General features: G+C 43.8%; 1 protein-coding gene across 1 annotated transcript in view; it reads left to right on the top strand.

Annotated features, from left to right (window-relative positions):
* Positions 1–980: 980 nt before the first annotated feature.
* UTP20 (UTP20 small subunit processome component) overlaps positions 981–15,504 on the top strand; it is a 105,598-nt gene continuing 91,074 nt past the window's right edge. The window contains exons 1-12 of the mRNA XM_075551102.1: positions 981–1,195; positions 2,116–2,196; positions 2,889–2,955; positions 3,071–3,203; positions 4,258–4,446; positions 7,053–7,134; positions 8,329–8,466; positions 8,833–8,988; positions 9,457–9,603; positions 9,705–9,839; positions 11,454–11,531; positions 14,161–14,339. Of these exons, the coding sequence (XP_075407217.1) occupies positions 1,151–1,195; positions 2,116–2,196; positions 2,889–2,955; positions 3,071–3,203; positions 4,258–4,446; positions 7,053–7,134; positions 8,329–8,466; positions 8,833–8,988; positions 9,457–9,603; positions 9,705–9,839; positions 11,454–11,531; positions 14,161–14,339 (1,430 nt within the window). The 5' untranslated portion in view covers positions 981–1,150. The remainder of the gene's footprint in view (positions 1,196–2,115; positions 2,197–2,888; positions 2,956–3,070; positions 3,204–4,257; positions 4,447–7,052; positions 7,135–8,328; positions 8,467–8,832; positions 8,989–9,456; positions 9,604–9,704; positions 9,840–11,453; positions 11,532–14,160; positions 14,340–15,504) is intronic.

Here is a 15,504-nt window from a genome sequence, read left to right as displayed (position 1 = left end):
CTCGCACTGCTTCCATGCCAGGATTGAAACCCTTTCCACCTCACCAGCCCCCTTCCTCAGCATTCTGCTTGGTTCCCCATTAAATTAGGGCACCACAGGCTTCTTTTTCATCGCTCTCTCCTTACATGATCGTTCATTCAACTTCACACTTTTTAGTATCCCACACTTATAATGACTCCCCAAACCACTGACCTCTACTCTTAGCCCCAAACATAGTTGTTCCCTTAACATCTCTCTCCTTGGCTACTGTAAGCTGTAAACACCTCAGAGCAAATGTTCCCCAAGAGAATTATGATTATTCATAGTATGATGGTTTGTCGTGTCTTCAACAGAATCTGCACCATAGTTGATTTCAAGGACTCTGAATGGATGACTGTTGAGTGAGAACAAATATACACAAAATGGTTTGTACAAGTATGCGCAAAAACATGATACACATAGACCATAGAGTGGTTTTTAAAAAAATCTAAATTTTAAAAGTGGTTGTCTGTGGCATGGTGAAAGTTTAGTATATATTTTACTTTTTTCTCTTTTCCAGTTTTATTCAGAATGTAGTCCTTAGAGTACAAACATTCGAATCAGATTGACCTTTGCCACACTGCCACTTACCAGCGACACAACCCAGGTCTCCTTATGTGTCAACGGGGCTTAATCATATACAGTTCATTTGTGATTAGTTAGCGTCCACAAGGACTTTACTGTGAAGTCATGCATGTCAGGAACTTGACACGGTGTGGAGCATATGCAGAAAATACTCCCTGATAATAAGAAGGTATGCTTTTTAAAAATAAGCATACATTTATAAAACGTGCATTAAAAAACAAAAACATACATTCTCACTTTTATAGGAAGGCGTGAAATGGAACCCCACGTACACAAACCCGCGCGGCCCTAGCGCCCCCGCTCCTGCTGGCGTGGCTCCTTTAAGAGCGTGAGCCGGTTCCGGGGGCTTCTTCCGCCCACGTGACGCGCTCAGGCCCCGCCCCTCTTCCAAGATGGCGGCGCCCGTGCGCTCAGGCCGCACGTGAGGGAACGTGTGGGCGCCCGGGCACACAGAGCGATCGTGTGCGATCCAGCTTTCCTTCCTCGCTGTTCATTGGATCTTTTCGGCCCGTTCCGCGCGCTCGTGGGCCGCTGCCTCTCCGCGGCCATGAAGATAAAGCCCGTTTCCCACAAGACCGAGAACACGCACCGGGTGAGCTCGGGCACTGGGGGCCAGAGCCGCGGGGTCGGTTGTCCCACCCGGGGGTCCGGCTCTGGGCGTCGTCGCGGGGCGCAGAGTTCTAGGCCCCGCGCGAGCCCCTTGCTCGGGGGACCCAGCGAACCCGGGACACCCGGGACGGCTGTGGCGGGGCGAGAGGTGCATCTCCTTCGGCCTGGCGGCCCAAGGCCCCGAACCGCAGACTTCCCTGGTGGTGGGGGCGCCGGGCCAGCCGTGGGAATGCCAGTCTTCAGCCCAGAGTGAACGCTACTGTCACCCGGGTGCCCGGCGACAGGCGGGTGGTGATTTCCCGCTGCCAGCGACGTCGCCACTGGCTGTGTGCCTATGGTTGCTTTTTGCCCGGGTCTTTGGAGGCCTGTAACTTGTGTTTGGTTTAAAATCACTGTTTGCCAAAACTTAGCCACATACCTGTTCTTGCGATGGCCTATGAAGCCTAACGGTAGCTCCACCAAAGGCCAGTTCGCCCCAGCCGAGTGTTGGCGTTTTATTTTAAATGAAAGCGCTGAGAGAACTTCCACAAACATATTTGGACGTGGATTTCTTGTCGTTGAGTCAAAGAGTCGTGCGTTTGTTTAAGGCTCCCGCTCTTTCTGTTTGTCAGTACACCCATCCCCTGGGCTCCAACGTTGCTGTCTGTGCTTAGTTTCAAAAGGTCAGGTATACACATGCTGTGAATGACAGAAAACAAGGCTCAACATTGATCATGCAGTAAGCGAAGCATTCTGTTACTTAGGACAGTAAGTGAAAAGGCTTCTTGAAGTAGTCAGAAGAAGGCTGAGGACTAAAGCTATAAACATTCTATGCAAGTGACTTCTGTACAATAGTGTGATAGTCAGGATGTGTTACGTATTCAATGAAACTGTATCTTAGATCCATGCCTTCTCTCTCCACAGTTTCTTACATTTGCTGAACGACTAGGGAATGTGAATATCGATATTATTCACCGGATTGATAGAACCGCAAGCTATGATGAGGTAAGCGAATGCTAGCTAGATCTTCAAGTATCGCTAGTCATTTGTTTATGTCTCTCTTTAGTAAAAGTGAATTGATTTCCAGGTCACTCCTATTGAAGTGTGAAATGCATGACACCACACTGACCAATACAGTAGGTTTGTGTTGCAATTTAGACATAAAGTAAAAATCCAAGTGTTTATGTGGCGACTCACTGCTGTATTGGACAAGTGCAGATAGAGATGGTTTCTACTGCTGTAGAATGTTCTATTGGGTGGTGGTGCATTAGGCAGTTACTCGATAGAAATGCCATTATTACTCGCCCCCAAAGGGTTGTAGCAGTTCCTAATTCCAAGGGGAGAACAAAAGAACTGTAAAATGCCAGCCTGTTTTTTCTGAGAATGAAATTTTGAAAAACAGACCAAACACGGTAAAATACGCTCCCTTCCTGTGGCCGTGGCTCACACTTCAGAGAATTTGCTGCCACCCAACTAGCAGCGCAATGTTTTTATCTGTCCACTGTCCCTGTGGGACTACTGATGGTTTGTCAAAGTACCATGTTGGTACCCATTTTTTAAAAAAGTGGAAAGTAACTTTTAAACTCTTGACTATCATCATTGTCTTAAAGTATTAATGTAGCTTTCCCCACCCCCCGAACTTTCATCATAATTTTTCTTTGAGCTCTCTGATTAATGCACTGTTTTGATTTTGACAGGAAGTTGAAACCTACTTTTTTGAAGGCCTGCTGAAATGGAGAGAATTGAACCTTACAGAACACTTTGGTACTTTCTATTTGTCTCTATTTTATGCTCCCATACTGTATGTGGTCTACGCAACTACATGATGATGTGATTTTTAAAAATTGCATAACCTGGTCTTTTTTCCCTCTCCACCCAGGGAAATTTTACAAAGAAGTTATTGACAAATGCCAGTCATTCAATCAATTGGTCTATCATCAAAAAGAGATCGTTCAGAGTTTGAAGACTCACCTGCAGATTAAGAACAGTTTTGCCTATCAGCCCCTTTTGGAGTAAGTAACAATTTGAGAGAAATCTCAACAACATTTATCTGAATTTTAAGAAGAGTTGTGTTTCTTTGCTACATATGCCTCAGCTCCAAACCACACACTTAATGCCATTGAGTCAGTTTCACTCATAACAACTCATACCTTATAAGACAGGGTAGAACTGCCCCAGTCAGTTTCCATGACTGTAATTCTTTATGGGAGTAGAAAGCCTCACCCATGCCTTAGTTCAGGCGCTTATAATTTAGAAGCAAGAACAATTTGGATTTTGTGTTACATTGCAATATTTTAAACAGATAGGCTCTCTACTCCCTAAAGAATTTCAGTCTAGGAAACTGAAAGAGAAGTTCTAACTCATTCTTTAGGGTTCAGTATGAGTCGGAAACAACTCGATGGTAGTGAGTGATTTTACCATAAAGCAAAATCTCAAGAGTAGGCGTTTTAAAAAATGGTTTTATACTCCTCAGGGAAACACACACTCAAGCCTGTGGCCATCAAGTTGATTCCTCTCAGAAAGACTTATTGGACAGAGTGGAATTGACCCACAGTCAGTTAGTTAGTAGTCAGGTGCTTAGCCACTGTACCACTAAAGCTCCTTGTCTATACCCAAGGAAACCCCATTTTTCTTTGGCACCCTAGAAATGATTGAAATGATTGGCTATAACTTGTAATAGAATGTACCTAATCCAATTTCTCTGACCAACTCTGAAAGATGTGAAGAGTTTCATAACTCTCATTGACCTTGGTTTAGAATGATTTTGGCTTAATTATTCCAGTGGTTATAGGCCACTGACCATTAAGTGTGAGATAAGTTTGTAACCTTTGTTTTCTCATCTATATTACTCAGAATCACTTGCTTCTGTTTATGTTAATTGCAGCAAAAATACATAATAGCAAGACATATCCCATTTCAACATTGTTTGCATGTACATTTCAGTGACACAGTTACACTGACCATGTCATCGCCAGTGTCTTTTCCAGTTTCCCACCACCGGAAGTGGAAACAATGTGCCCCTTATACAGAAATAGAAATATTAACATGCTTTCATTTTCAATCCAGCTTGGTTGTGCAGTTGGCGCGAGATCTGCAGACGGACTTCTATCCACACTTTGCCGATTTTTTTCTGGCCATCACATCTATCCTGGAGACTCAGGACACGGAGTTGTTAGAATGGGCGTTCACGGCGCTGTCCTATCTGTACAAGTACTTATGGAGACTGATGGTGAAGGACATGACCAATATCTACAGGTGGTCCCTTTCTCTCATTGTGTTGTAAGATGCCTTTGCCTTTTGTCCTGGCTCCTGTCTGACACCCAACTAATGCTTGATCTCTTGTGGTCTCTTCATGCCAAGTCCTCCAGTCTTAAGTCTTCAGTGGCCTGGCCTGGCCCTCTCTCCAGCTGTTTGAATCATGCCCACTCCTCAAAGCCTGTCATGCATCCCATAACCTTCCCAAATATCCCAGTGCCCTGTAGTGAGACATGAGGGCTCTAAACTGTGAACCCTTTTAACATTTTTGTGCCACTTTTATTTCCTGGCTGTTATTGTAACTGCTTCCTTATTTTGTTTTCTACAAGGCTATAAACATTTTTCTTTTTTTTTAAACCCCTCATAAGCATTTGCATTTCCCCCGACCCTAGCGTACTTTCCTGAGGCACTCAAATATTTGTGAATGAATGTGGACAGAGAGAGAATAAATTGCACAGTTTTTTGTTTAAGAGAAAGATGGCTTTTTACTTGATTAATTCTGGGATATGGTAGAAGTTTCCATTTGGTTGTTTCTCCGTATCACAGGAATACATAAGATCAACTCCTTATCTCCCAAGAAAAGAACTGCGTGGTTGGGTTCAAAACCAAACCAAAGCTAACTCATGGCCAACAAGTTGATTCCCACTCACAGAGACCCTATTGGGCATAGGAGACTGGCCCGTGTGAGTTTCCAAGGCAGTAAATATGTATGGGAGCAGACAGCCTCATTTTTCTCCAGAGGTGAATTTGAACTGCTGACCTTGTGGCTAGCAGACCAATGCTTAGCTGACAGCACCGCCTGGAAGGGTGGATTTGGGTTTTTGTTCCCTTCCCTACCCTCCCTTGTAGAAGGAGTTGTGAACAAAGGATAAGAACTACTTTTATCATCCTTGGTCTTGGGGACATGGTTGCTTGGTTCTGATGATTAGTCTCCTAAGTAGTCTATATTGAATGCTCACTACTGGGAAACCTGTGAGAGCTGGAACTCAACAGGACTGCTTCGTTTACCAGGATTGTGCAAGTTTTCCACCTTAGACAGGGTGCAGTTTTTTCCACTCTACTTAGTGACAGATACTGAGTTTTCCTTCGCAGGCCAGTTCTGCCTTTCACAGGTTGTGGTATATCAGTCAGGCTGGGTTTGGCTGCCTATTTTCTGGCAGTCCAATGCTTTGTGCATTCTCTGGCCACTGGGACTTGGTGCCTTTGAGGTGTCTTTGCCCCACTCATCTTCAGGAACTCCAGGTCCTCTTCTTTACTCATGTACTCACTCAGTGAATAGTCACAGAGCACTTGTGTCAGGTCTTTGAGATGCACTCACAAGTAGGACATAACAATTCCAGCTCAGGCGGAGTTGAGATTCTAACGGGATAACACATTGGGCCCGTTTCTGGCGGACCATTTCAGTGAACAGCGAGGAGTCTTGTGGGGCTGGGGCAGCATGAGTAAGGGAGAGAGTAGTTAGCCGGTGCCAGAGATGCAGGGGTGGGTATATATGGGGCGGGGAGAGCGTAAAGGGCCTCATGGACCATTGTAAAGTCTTTGGCTCCACGGCACAGACTCAGGAAATGTCTCTTGAGCTCACCCATTGGCACTTCTCCCCACTTAGCCCTGCTTTGGCCAGACTTGTGGAAGTTGAGCAGCTTTCTATATAACTGGACTGCTAGCCTCTTCTTTTTCTCTTATTTTCATCCTGTATTCTGCTGCCAAAGTAATCTTTCTGAAAGTAATCCTCTCACGAGAAGCGTTTATTAACCCCTGCTATGGGTAAGGACTGCTAGGTACTAAAACAAAAAAACCCATGGCAACCTAATACGCGGTTTCTGAGGCTGTAAATCTTTATGGGAGCGGACAGCCTCATCGTTCTCTGATGAAGCAACTGGCAGGTTTGAACCACCAACCGTGAGGTTAGCAGACCAACGCTTACCTGTTAGGCACTGGGGAGGGTCATAATAGTGCTCCTCTGACATCGGGGGCTGGCTTTAAACAACATAATTATACAAGTGACTCGTTATGGTTGCGATCTTGAATGAGTTGCGTATGCTTCGGTGTCATTAGCTGTAGAGGAGCTGGTGAAGTACCTCCCCCACGGGGTTGCAGTGGCTAAATGAGGTAGCACAGTAAGTGCTCAGTCAGTGTCAGCTGGAGTCCAGACACCTGTGAGCTCCCCAGAGCAGTTTGTTTCAGCAGCTTGGTCTGCAGATACCCACCTGGCCGTGTGTTTCCTTCTCGTTCAGCCTCTTCTGTTTGCCCAGAGCCGTTGCTGATGGCCTCCTCTTCGTGCTCGCTTCTTCTCCTGAAATAAGCTCTCCTGCCCCACACCCGAGACCTTCCTGTTCAGGGCTCATCATCAGGTCTTCTCGCTCCATGCAGCCCTGCGTGTAAGGCCAGCTCCACCAATCCCAGGCCTCTTGGGGTCTGGGACCTTCGGTCTTCTGCTAGCATTTGGGTGTCCCATGAACTGAATGAGCACTCCGAGTTCTTGTTTTATACCTGGCGGTCATCCTTTGAACAACTCGCACCGTCTCCTGTCGTTGGTATTCAAGTATGTGTAGCGTCATTAAAACATGCCCTGATCATTAAACCTGCTTGATTTTCTCGTTCCATAGCATGTACAGTACACTCCTGGCTCATAAAAAGCTGCATATAAGAAATTTTGCCGCTGAGAGCTTTACTTTTCTCATGAGAAAGGTTAGTCTGGTCGTTTATTTGTAGTTAACTTTCAAGAATGTTGTGTGGTTTTCTTTTTTTCTTTTGTAATGTGGTTTGCAATGAACTCTTTTTAACACATAGATAAATCCATTGCTAGCTTATCCCACCGTTTAGTTTTCATTCACTAATGTGAGATACTTTGAATCACTCTGATTATTCCTATTTGTGTATCTGTAAACAAACAAAGAACCAAACTCACTGCCATTGAGTTGAGGCTGACTTGTAGAAAGTAACCTTATTGGACAGAGTCGAACTGCCCCTGAGTTTCTGAGCTTCTACTTCTTTACAAGAATAGAAAGCACTGTCTTTCTCTGAGGAGTAGCTGGTGGTTTTGAACTGCTGACCTTGCAGTTAGCAGCCCACTCTGCCTCGAGGGTTCCATGTCAGTTCATACACAGCCAGGTGAACAGAAATCTTCATGGTAACTATGCAGAAGCATCTGATTGCATAATTTGTGTTTGTTTCCGCTGTAAATTTTTAGAGGACTTGAGTATCCCCGAGTGGTATAAAGGGCTAGCATATTTGTGTGCTAACTGCAAGGTTGGCAGTTCAAGTTGACCCAGCGGCTCAGAAACCAAAACCAAGCTTACTTCCATTGAGTGGATTCTGGCTCATAACGACTGAATGGGACAGGCTAGAGCTACCCCTGTGGGTTTCCTAGACACCTTATGGGACGGAAAGTCACCTCCTCTGTTTCTCTCAGGGCCCCTGGTGGAGTTGAACTGCTGACCTTGTGGTTAGCCTAACTACAAAACTAGGCCACCAGGACCCCCACCCCAAGAAAAACCCCCAATTAGCTCTTGAAAACCCTTTGGAACACATTCCTACTCATACATGGAGTCCCAGGAGTCTGAATTAACTAGCAACCGATGTTTGTTTACATGTAGTGAAAGACAAACACTGGTGTTGTTCCCTTTGTGTTTATAAATCTAAAAGATAGTATATTGCCTTAGGTGGTTTTGCCTGATACTTCAAGACCACACTGACAAGTAAACTTTCCTCTGTGAGGTTTCAAGTGCAAGTACACTGTTGTGGTCATGGGAGAGCCTTAGAACGTCTCTTCCTTGTAGTGTCCCTAATTATATCTAAGAATGAACCTGGAAAATACCAAAGTCGATGTCTTCATTTGATTATGTTCATCCTGTAAATAGAAGTGTTCCTTTGATATTTTAGGTTTCTGATAAAAATACGCTTTTCAACTTAATGTTTCTTGACCTGGATAAGCATCCTGAGAAGGTGGAAGGCGTTGGACAGCTGCTCTTTGAGATGTGTAAAGGAGTCAGAAACATGCTTCACTCCTGTACGGGCAAGGTGAGGAGAGGGGCCAGACAGGAAAGGTACTGTGGGTCTATGTCAGAGAGATTCAAAAGGAAAGAATCGGGCGAAGTATGTAGATGATATGTAGAACCAGTAGAAAATCCTTAACAGGGGAATGTTAGGATGCTAAGCAACAAAGCTCACCTAATGTCGGCCCCTGGTGACTGGGTGTCCCTGCTTACTCACACACCATTGTGGCCCTCATCCTGGACGCTAGGGTAGAACATAAAGTGGAGTTGGTTGATGGGTGCCATTGGGGAGGGGACAGTGGAATGATAAAGCTAGCTCTCATTACTATCACGGTCATACTTCAAAGGGAGGGTTTGCCTGCTTCCTCTACTGACTCTTGGATCCCCACAGGCGGTGAATCTGCTTTTGCAAAAACTAGGGCCTGTTACTGAAACAGAAACGTTGCTCCCCTGGAGCTTCATTGGAGAAACCCTGAAAAGCATGGTCAGATCCACAGCGCTCTACGTCTACAAGGAACATTTTGGTACATTTTTCGAATGTTTGCAAGTGAGTTCTCACTTTAAGCGTATTCCCCTGCCCCGGCCCTGGTCTCTGGAGCCACAGCAGAACACAATCATTGTGAGCCAAGCTTTGGCACTTGGTCGATCGCTGTGTTCAGCCTTGCGCAGTAATTTCCTGCCAGTGGGCCTAGGGAAAGTTCTGTAAAGTGTCTGTTCCTTAGTCTTCTCATCTGTAAATGGGTAATCCGGAAATTGTGAGTAAATACGAGGTAGCCTCATGTAGATCATGAAAAAAAAGTCTATGGGAATTTTCCACGAACCTTTGGTATGCTTAAAGAACTCAGGACAAACAGTCAGCGGTTATTGGCCTTCTTTTCCATGGGTGATTGCTGGTAAATGTATCTTTTTCTCCTAACCCTAAAAGGATGTGGAAAGTTGAAACTGCTTCACATAATATGTTCATTATTGGGTTGACCGGGGAGTTGTTTTGTCTTATGAAACTCTTCTTCTGCAGGAAGCCCTCCTGGATCTGCACACTAAAGTAACCCCCACTAACTGCTCTGAAAGCTCTGACCAGCTGAGAAGATTATTAGCAATCTATCTGATACTTGTGAAACATGGCAATGGCTCCAAGGTAACCCACCCTGATGGCGTTTGTAAGGTGAGCCCCCAGCTTCATTCGCTTAGAGTTTGCACGTTGAAAATGGACTGGCTAAAGAAAAAATGATTGCTGAGTGCACCCTTTTTACTTTCATCTTACAGGTATTGTGTCAAACCTTGCAAATAGCCAACCTCTCCTCCCCTTGCCGGGAGACACTCTTGGATGTGATATCTGCTTTGATCCTAGGAGAGAATGTTTCCCTACCAGAGGCGCTCATCAAAGAAACCATAGAAAAGGTAATTGAGCAGTTAGCTATATGTTGAGCATTGATAAGCCTCTTAAACAAGCAAACAAACAAAGCAGACTCACTGCGACGACGAGCTGATGCTGACTCTTAGTGACCCTGTAGGACAGGGTAGAACTGCCGCTTTGGGTTTTTGAAGTTGCAGAAAGCCTTGTCTTGCTCCCGCAGAGCAGCTAGTGTTTTCAAATTACTGACCGTGTGGTGAGCGGCCTAATGTGTTCTCGCTACACCGCCAGGGTTCCTGGATAAACCTCCTCGGGAAGACAGATGAAGCCAAGCCAAAGCTCTTCCCTCAAGGAAGTTGTTAAGGAGATTGTTGTTGTGTGTTGAGTTGGTTGGACTCATTAAGAATCTGTGCACACTGTGTGGTCATCAGGTGTCAATGGGACCAGGTACCAGGCTTCAAAGACTCAACCAAAAATCCTATCAATGTGACTGAGGGGGGAGGGCGGAATAGAGACCCAAAGCCCATCTGTAGACAATTGAAAATCCTCTACAGAAGGATCACAAGAAAGAGCTAGCCAGTCAGGGTGCAGAGTGGCAACGATGAAACATACAACTTTCCTCTAGTTCCTAAATGCTTCCCCCCACCTCACTATCATGACCCCAAATCTACTTTACAAATCCAGCTAGACCAGAGCATGTACACTGCTACAAAACGAGCTCGCAACACAGGGGAGCCAGGACAGACAAACCCCTCAGGACCATTGATGAGAGAGGCGATACCAGGAGGTTTCGGAAAGGGAAGGTGAGGGGAGAAATGGGGAAGTGATCACAATAATGTATGTATAACCTCCCCTCCCAAAGGGACAGACAATAAAGTGGGTAAAGGAGGCAGTGGCCAGTGAAAGACATAAAAAAATAACAATTTATAAATTATTAAGGGTTCATGAGGGAGGAAGGGAGGAAAATGAGCTGATCTCAAGGGCTCAAGTAGAAAGAAAATGTTTTGAAAATGATGATGGCAACAATTGTACAAATGTGCTTGACACAGTGGATATATGCATTAATTGTAATAAGAGTTAAGACCCCCCCCTCAATAGAATGATTAAAAAAAAAAAAGGATCTATACACCGCAGAATGAAATACCCCCTGTTCCTGCCTGCCTCGTGCTTATGCTTGAGCGCATTGCTGCAGTGTTGGGAGCTAGGGATTGCAAAGGAAGCTGTAGCAGAAGTTCACAGATACTAGAAAGACTTAACAAACGGTGGCTGGCTTCCCATGTCCTGGCACGGGAGCTCAGTATCCAGATGGTCACTGTGAGGGACCTTCACAACACTGGTAAAAAAATGGTCTGTTTATCTAATTTTTCAAGAAGCCTTTTGAAGCGCTCTGGTGTGGTGCTCTCCGTACACACACACTCGATTTGGGGTAAGAAGGGCTGTGAGTATTCACAACATAATAGAAAATAAGCTCTATTGGATTCTGCCTGGCATCGAGGCAGTGAGCTTTTTGGGTTTCGACTGCATTAACTTACATCAGATACTCCTCTACCTCCTGATTGTAGATCCAGTTCTGGGCTAGTTTTGAGTATTTTTAATTTGTATGAGTGGGGAAAGTTCTTCCTCTGTAACTATATTAATATATTTGGACGTGTGGTCCACAGGTTTTTGAGAGCGGATTTGAAAGACATCTCATTTGGGATTTCTCGGAAGTCATGTTTGCTATGAAGCAGTTTGAGCAGGTAGGTAAGATTATAAGTTCTGGGCTTTTTGTTATTTCTTTCACTTTTCATAGTAATATTTAAAAAATTGGGGATTCTGAATTTTTTTGTTTTTAAAACAAATTGTATCCCAATCCTAGATTATAAATGAAAGTTTATTTCATATTTTAAGACATAAAAAATGATAATTCTTTAAAAAGTTAAGCTCTGGAGTAAAATCACAGGAACGATTTAGGAACTTTTGTCTGAAAGTGAAGCATGGAATATGGCTTTTGAAACCGTGCATTGGAGGAAGTGTGGAAATTCATTTCATTGACACAGAATATTTGTTTAAAATGTTTCTTGTTGACTCCTGAGTTAGTTATCTGTCTCCTCTCCACTTTCTTAAGACATTTGTCTAGCTAGTAACTCTACCATATGCTCCCTAGACCCTATCTTCATACCTACCCTCCGCTTATTACCATCAGAAACTCATCTGCCATCCTGCCAATTCCAACCCAGAGCGAACCTGTAGAACAGCTCCATGGGTTTCTGAGACTGAGCCTCTGAGTGCAAGTACATCCTCTGCTCCCTAGGAGTGGTTGGTGGGCTTGAACCGCCAACCTTTCATTTACATTAGTCTTTGCTAACAACCTATAATTCTCATTTATCTCAGAAAACCTGTTTTGGGTGTGTCCTTGTTTCTTTCTGCCCAGTGAGGGTTCTTATCTCGTTTGGGTTTTTGTAACAGCTGCCTCTTTTCTTTCTTACCTGACAAGATCTTTGATCTTTCTATATTTTTAATCTTTATTTTATGAAAGTGGTATCTGTGATTATGCCCATGGTTTTAAAACTCAGGCCTAAAAGACGTTACCTTCCACTTCCATGGTCCTCCCCGGTACCAGCCACATCCAATGCTTTTGAACTATTTCTTCTGTTACTTACTTGACATATTTAACTCCTCCACATATCCTCCCTTTCCATGATCTGACATTTGAGGTCTAGTGTATAGACCTCCTCCCGGGGTAAGTGCGTTTAGGTTCTTTTCCCCTTCCATGCATGATAGAGGTGAATAACAACTCTGGGTTGGCTCCGTATTTACCATATATTGAATTTTTATAAACAAGGAATATTTTATGATTACACTTCTTTTTTATGTACTTTTTTAAATGTTAATACCGTATATACTTGTGTATGAGCCGAGTATTTCAGCACATTTTTAAGGCAGTTTTTGTGGTATAATTAGGTTCCTCGGCTGATATTCGGGTCGGCTTATACTCGGTGACTACCTCTTTTTTTTTTTAAAGTTGCTGTCTCTGAACACCTGATCAGTGAGACTGTGCTCCCAACAGCCTTGTAAATAAGACGCCTGTGTTTGACGAATGGTCAGGGCATGTAAAGGCTCCGGCTGGCTTTCTTGGAGATCCTTCTAGAGCAGTTCCAGGATGGACGGGCTGCTTTGTAAGCCTGCTGCCCAACTGCCGTCCTGGGACTGGCCCTTTGCTTCTCTCCTGCTTCCCAGTCTCCAAGCCTGCCTCGTTTTGTGTTATATTCACGTATTTGTCTGCAACATATTTTTCAGAGGTTCCTGAGAAAGGATGAGGAGAGGTCAAATTTGAGTTTCCGAATGTCTGAAATGTCTTTACCTTCTCCTCACACTCTGTTGGCAGCTTGGGGAGGTAGAATTCCAAGTCCTAAGCAATTTCCTTCAGTTTCAAAGGCATTTTTCCATTCTTTTCTACCACTCATTAGTGTGGAGAGGTCTAATTGCCATTATGATCCCGGACCTTTTATTTATGTTCTGTTTTTCTTTTTCTGGAAATATTGGAATTGAATTATGTATATACTCAAATATAAGCCGACCTGAGTATAAGCCGAGGTATCTAACTATTACCTGGGAAACCAGAAAAACTGATTGACTCGAGTATAAGCCTAGGGTGGAAAATGCAGAAGCTATTGGTGAGTTTCAATAATCAAAACAAATGAAAATAAAATTACTAAAAATTGAGACATCAGTGGGGTAATGTATTTAAATATTTATTTTAGATAAAAAACAAAAGGACAACGAGTCATTTAGTATTAGTAAATCAGCACACTAAGTGGATAATATGTTCAACAAAAACAATAAGGTATCAACAGTGATACCTTAAGAGTACTGTTCCCTGAGCTCAATCAGCAACCAAGCTAAAATGTAAAGAGTTTAAATCCTTCAAAACTGGATTCCTCGTCATCATCCGTATCCCAATGCAGAGCTTCAGCTGATGTGAGGGCATCATAGACGCTGTCCTCACTGAGATCACCGTCACCACCATCACTGCTGTCATTTTCATACAAAGCGCAGTCTTCACTGCCATCCATAGCATTACTAATACTACATTTCTGGAAGGCACGTCGCACCATGTCTTCTGGAATGTCTTCCCATGCATCTCGAACCCACTTTGCTATTAACTCTATGGCAGGCTTCATGAGATTTCCTCCTTTTGTTAGTTGGGCTTGACCAGATGACATCCATTCATGCCACTGATTCGTGTATAAGCTGAACCCCAGTTTTTCAGCACTCGCCTTACACATGAGTATATACGGTAACTCACTGCCCCTGCAGGAATCGTCCCTTTATTAGATGATCAAATTGATAACTGTTAGTAAATGTGATTTTCTTTCTTATTTTTAGCTTTTTCTACCAAGCTTTCTCTCATATATTGAGAATATCTTCTTGATTGATGACGCTGTAGTCAAAGATGAAGCTCTGGCTCTTCTGGCCAAGCTCATTCTGAACAAAGCACCGCCTCCCACTGCTGGTTCAATGGCCATTGAAAAGTACCCTCTGGTGTTCTCACAACAGATGGTGGGGTATGTTTTGTGTTTAACCTCTTTGTTGATCAAGAATGCTGTGAAAAAACGAAGTCCTGTATGTATTAGCTAGAAGGGTGTCCATGATAATTGCTTGGTAAAGGCTAGTTATAAAATTGTATATGATCCCTTTGGCAAGTACAGTATAAAGGTATATATATGTAAGGACACAGACAGATTCACTTTGCTTGTATCACGTGGATAGTAAACATTTGTAGCTGCATGTGCTGTTGTCAGAAATTCTGCAGAAAGCTCCGTGCATCCTTTACTAGGTTCCCAGTGGTAGCATCTTGTACAAGAATACGGTATGATCAGGACTAGGAATTGATAGTGATCGCATCTACCTACGTATGACTACTGCACCAGGTTTACGTGTACTCATGGGCTATGTCTGTGTATTTATTAATCTTACCTAATGTTATCATATGTATGCTGCTGTTGTTGGGGCCCATCGAGTCGGTTCTGACCCTTAGCAACCTTAACCTCCCTGACGATAATCCCCAGTGTGGCTCAGGGTAAATGTTAACTGTGTATTAAAGTTTATCATACCTGGAATGTCTACTAGAGAGGTTAAAATGAGTAATTTTAAAAGAACTACGGGCCTACAATATAAAACAAGTTTTAAGCAAAACAATGTACCGCTTTGGGTACAAAATTACTGACATCATTAGACCCCCAGGGAGGTTAAACACAACAGAAAGAAATGCTGCCCAGTCAGCTGCCGTCCTGTTTTTCCTGTGCTCAAGCCCATTGTTGTGGCCAGGCCGTCAGTCCACTGCCCCGCTACTTTTACCAAGCATGGTGCCCTTCTCCGGGGACTGCTCTCTCCTGCTGAGCCATGTGCGGCTTCCATAGGAGCACAGTGCAGAATCCTGGCATTCTCATTCTTCTCAAGGCTGTTCATAGTTTGTTTTGGCCACACAATAGTCAGAAAAACAATGTGTTGCATTGGGCAGATCTGCTGCAAAAGTATTAAAAAGCAAATGTCACCGAGGACTAAAGTGTTATCAACTTGATGCGAAAGCTGAACCGTGAATAAGGAAACTTTAAGAAGAATTGATGCATTCTTGAGTAAGGAAGACCGAAGAATAGATGCATTTGTATTTGAATTGTGGTCCTAGTGAAGAGTACTGAAAGTACTATGGACTGCTGAATAGACAAACTA

The sequence above is a fragment of the Tenrec ecaudatus genome, chromosome 6 (genome assembly GCF_050624435.1).
Source record: "Tenrec ecaudatus isolate mTenEca1 chromosome 6, mTenEca1.hap1, whole genome shotgun sequence".
Classification (NCBI taxonomy): domain Eukaryota; kingdom Metazoa; phylum Chordata; class Mammalia; order Afrosoricida; family Tenrecidae; genus Tenrec; species Tenrec ecaudatus.
The sequence above is the reverse complement of the archived record's forward strand: the minus strand, read 5'-3'. Positions and strand labels throughout refer to the sequence as shown.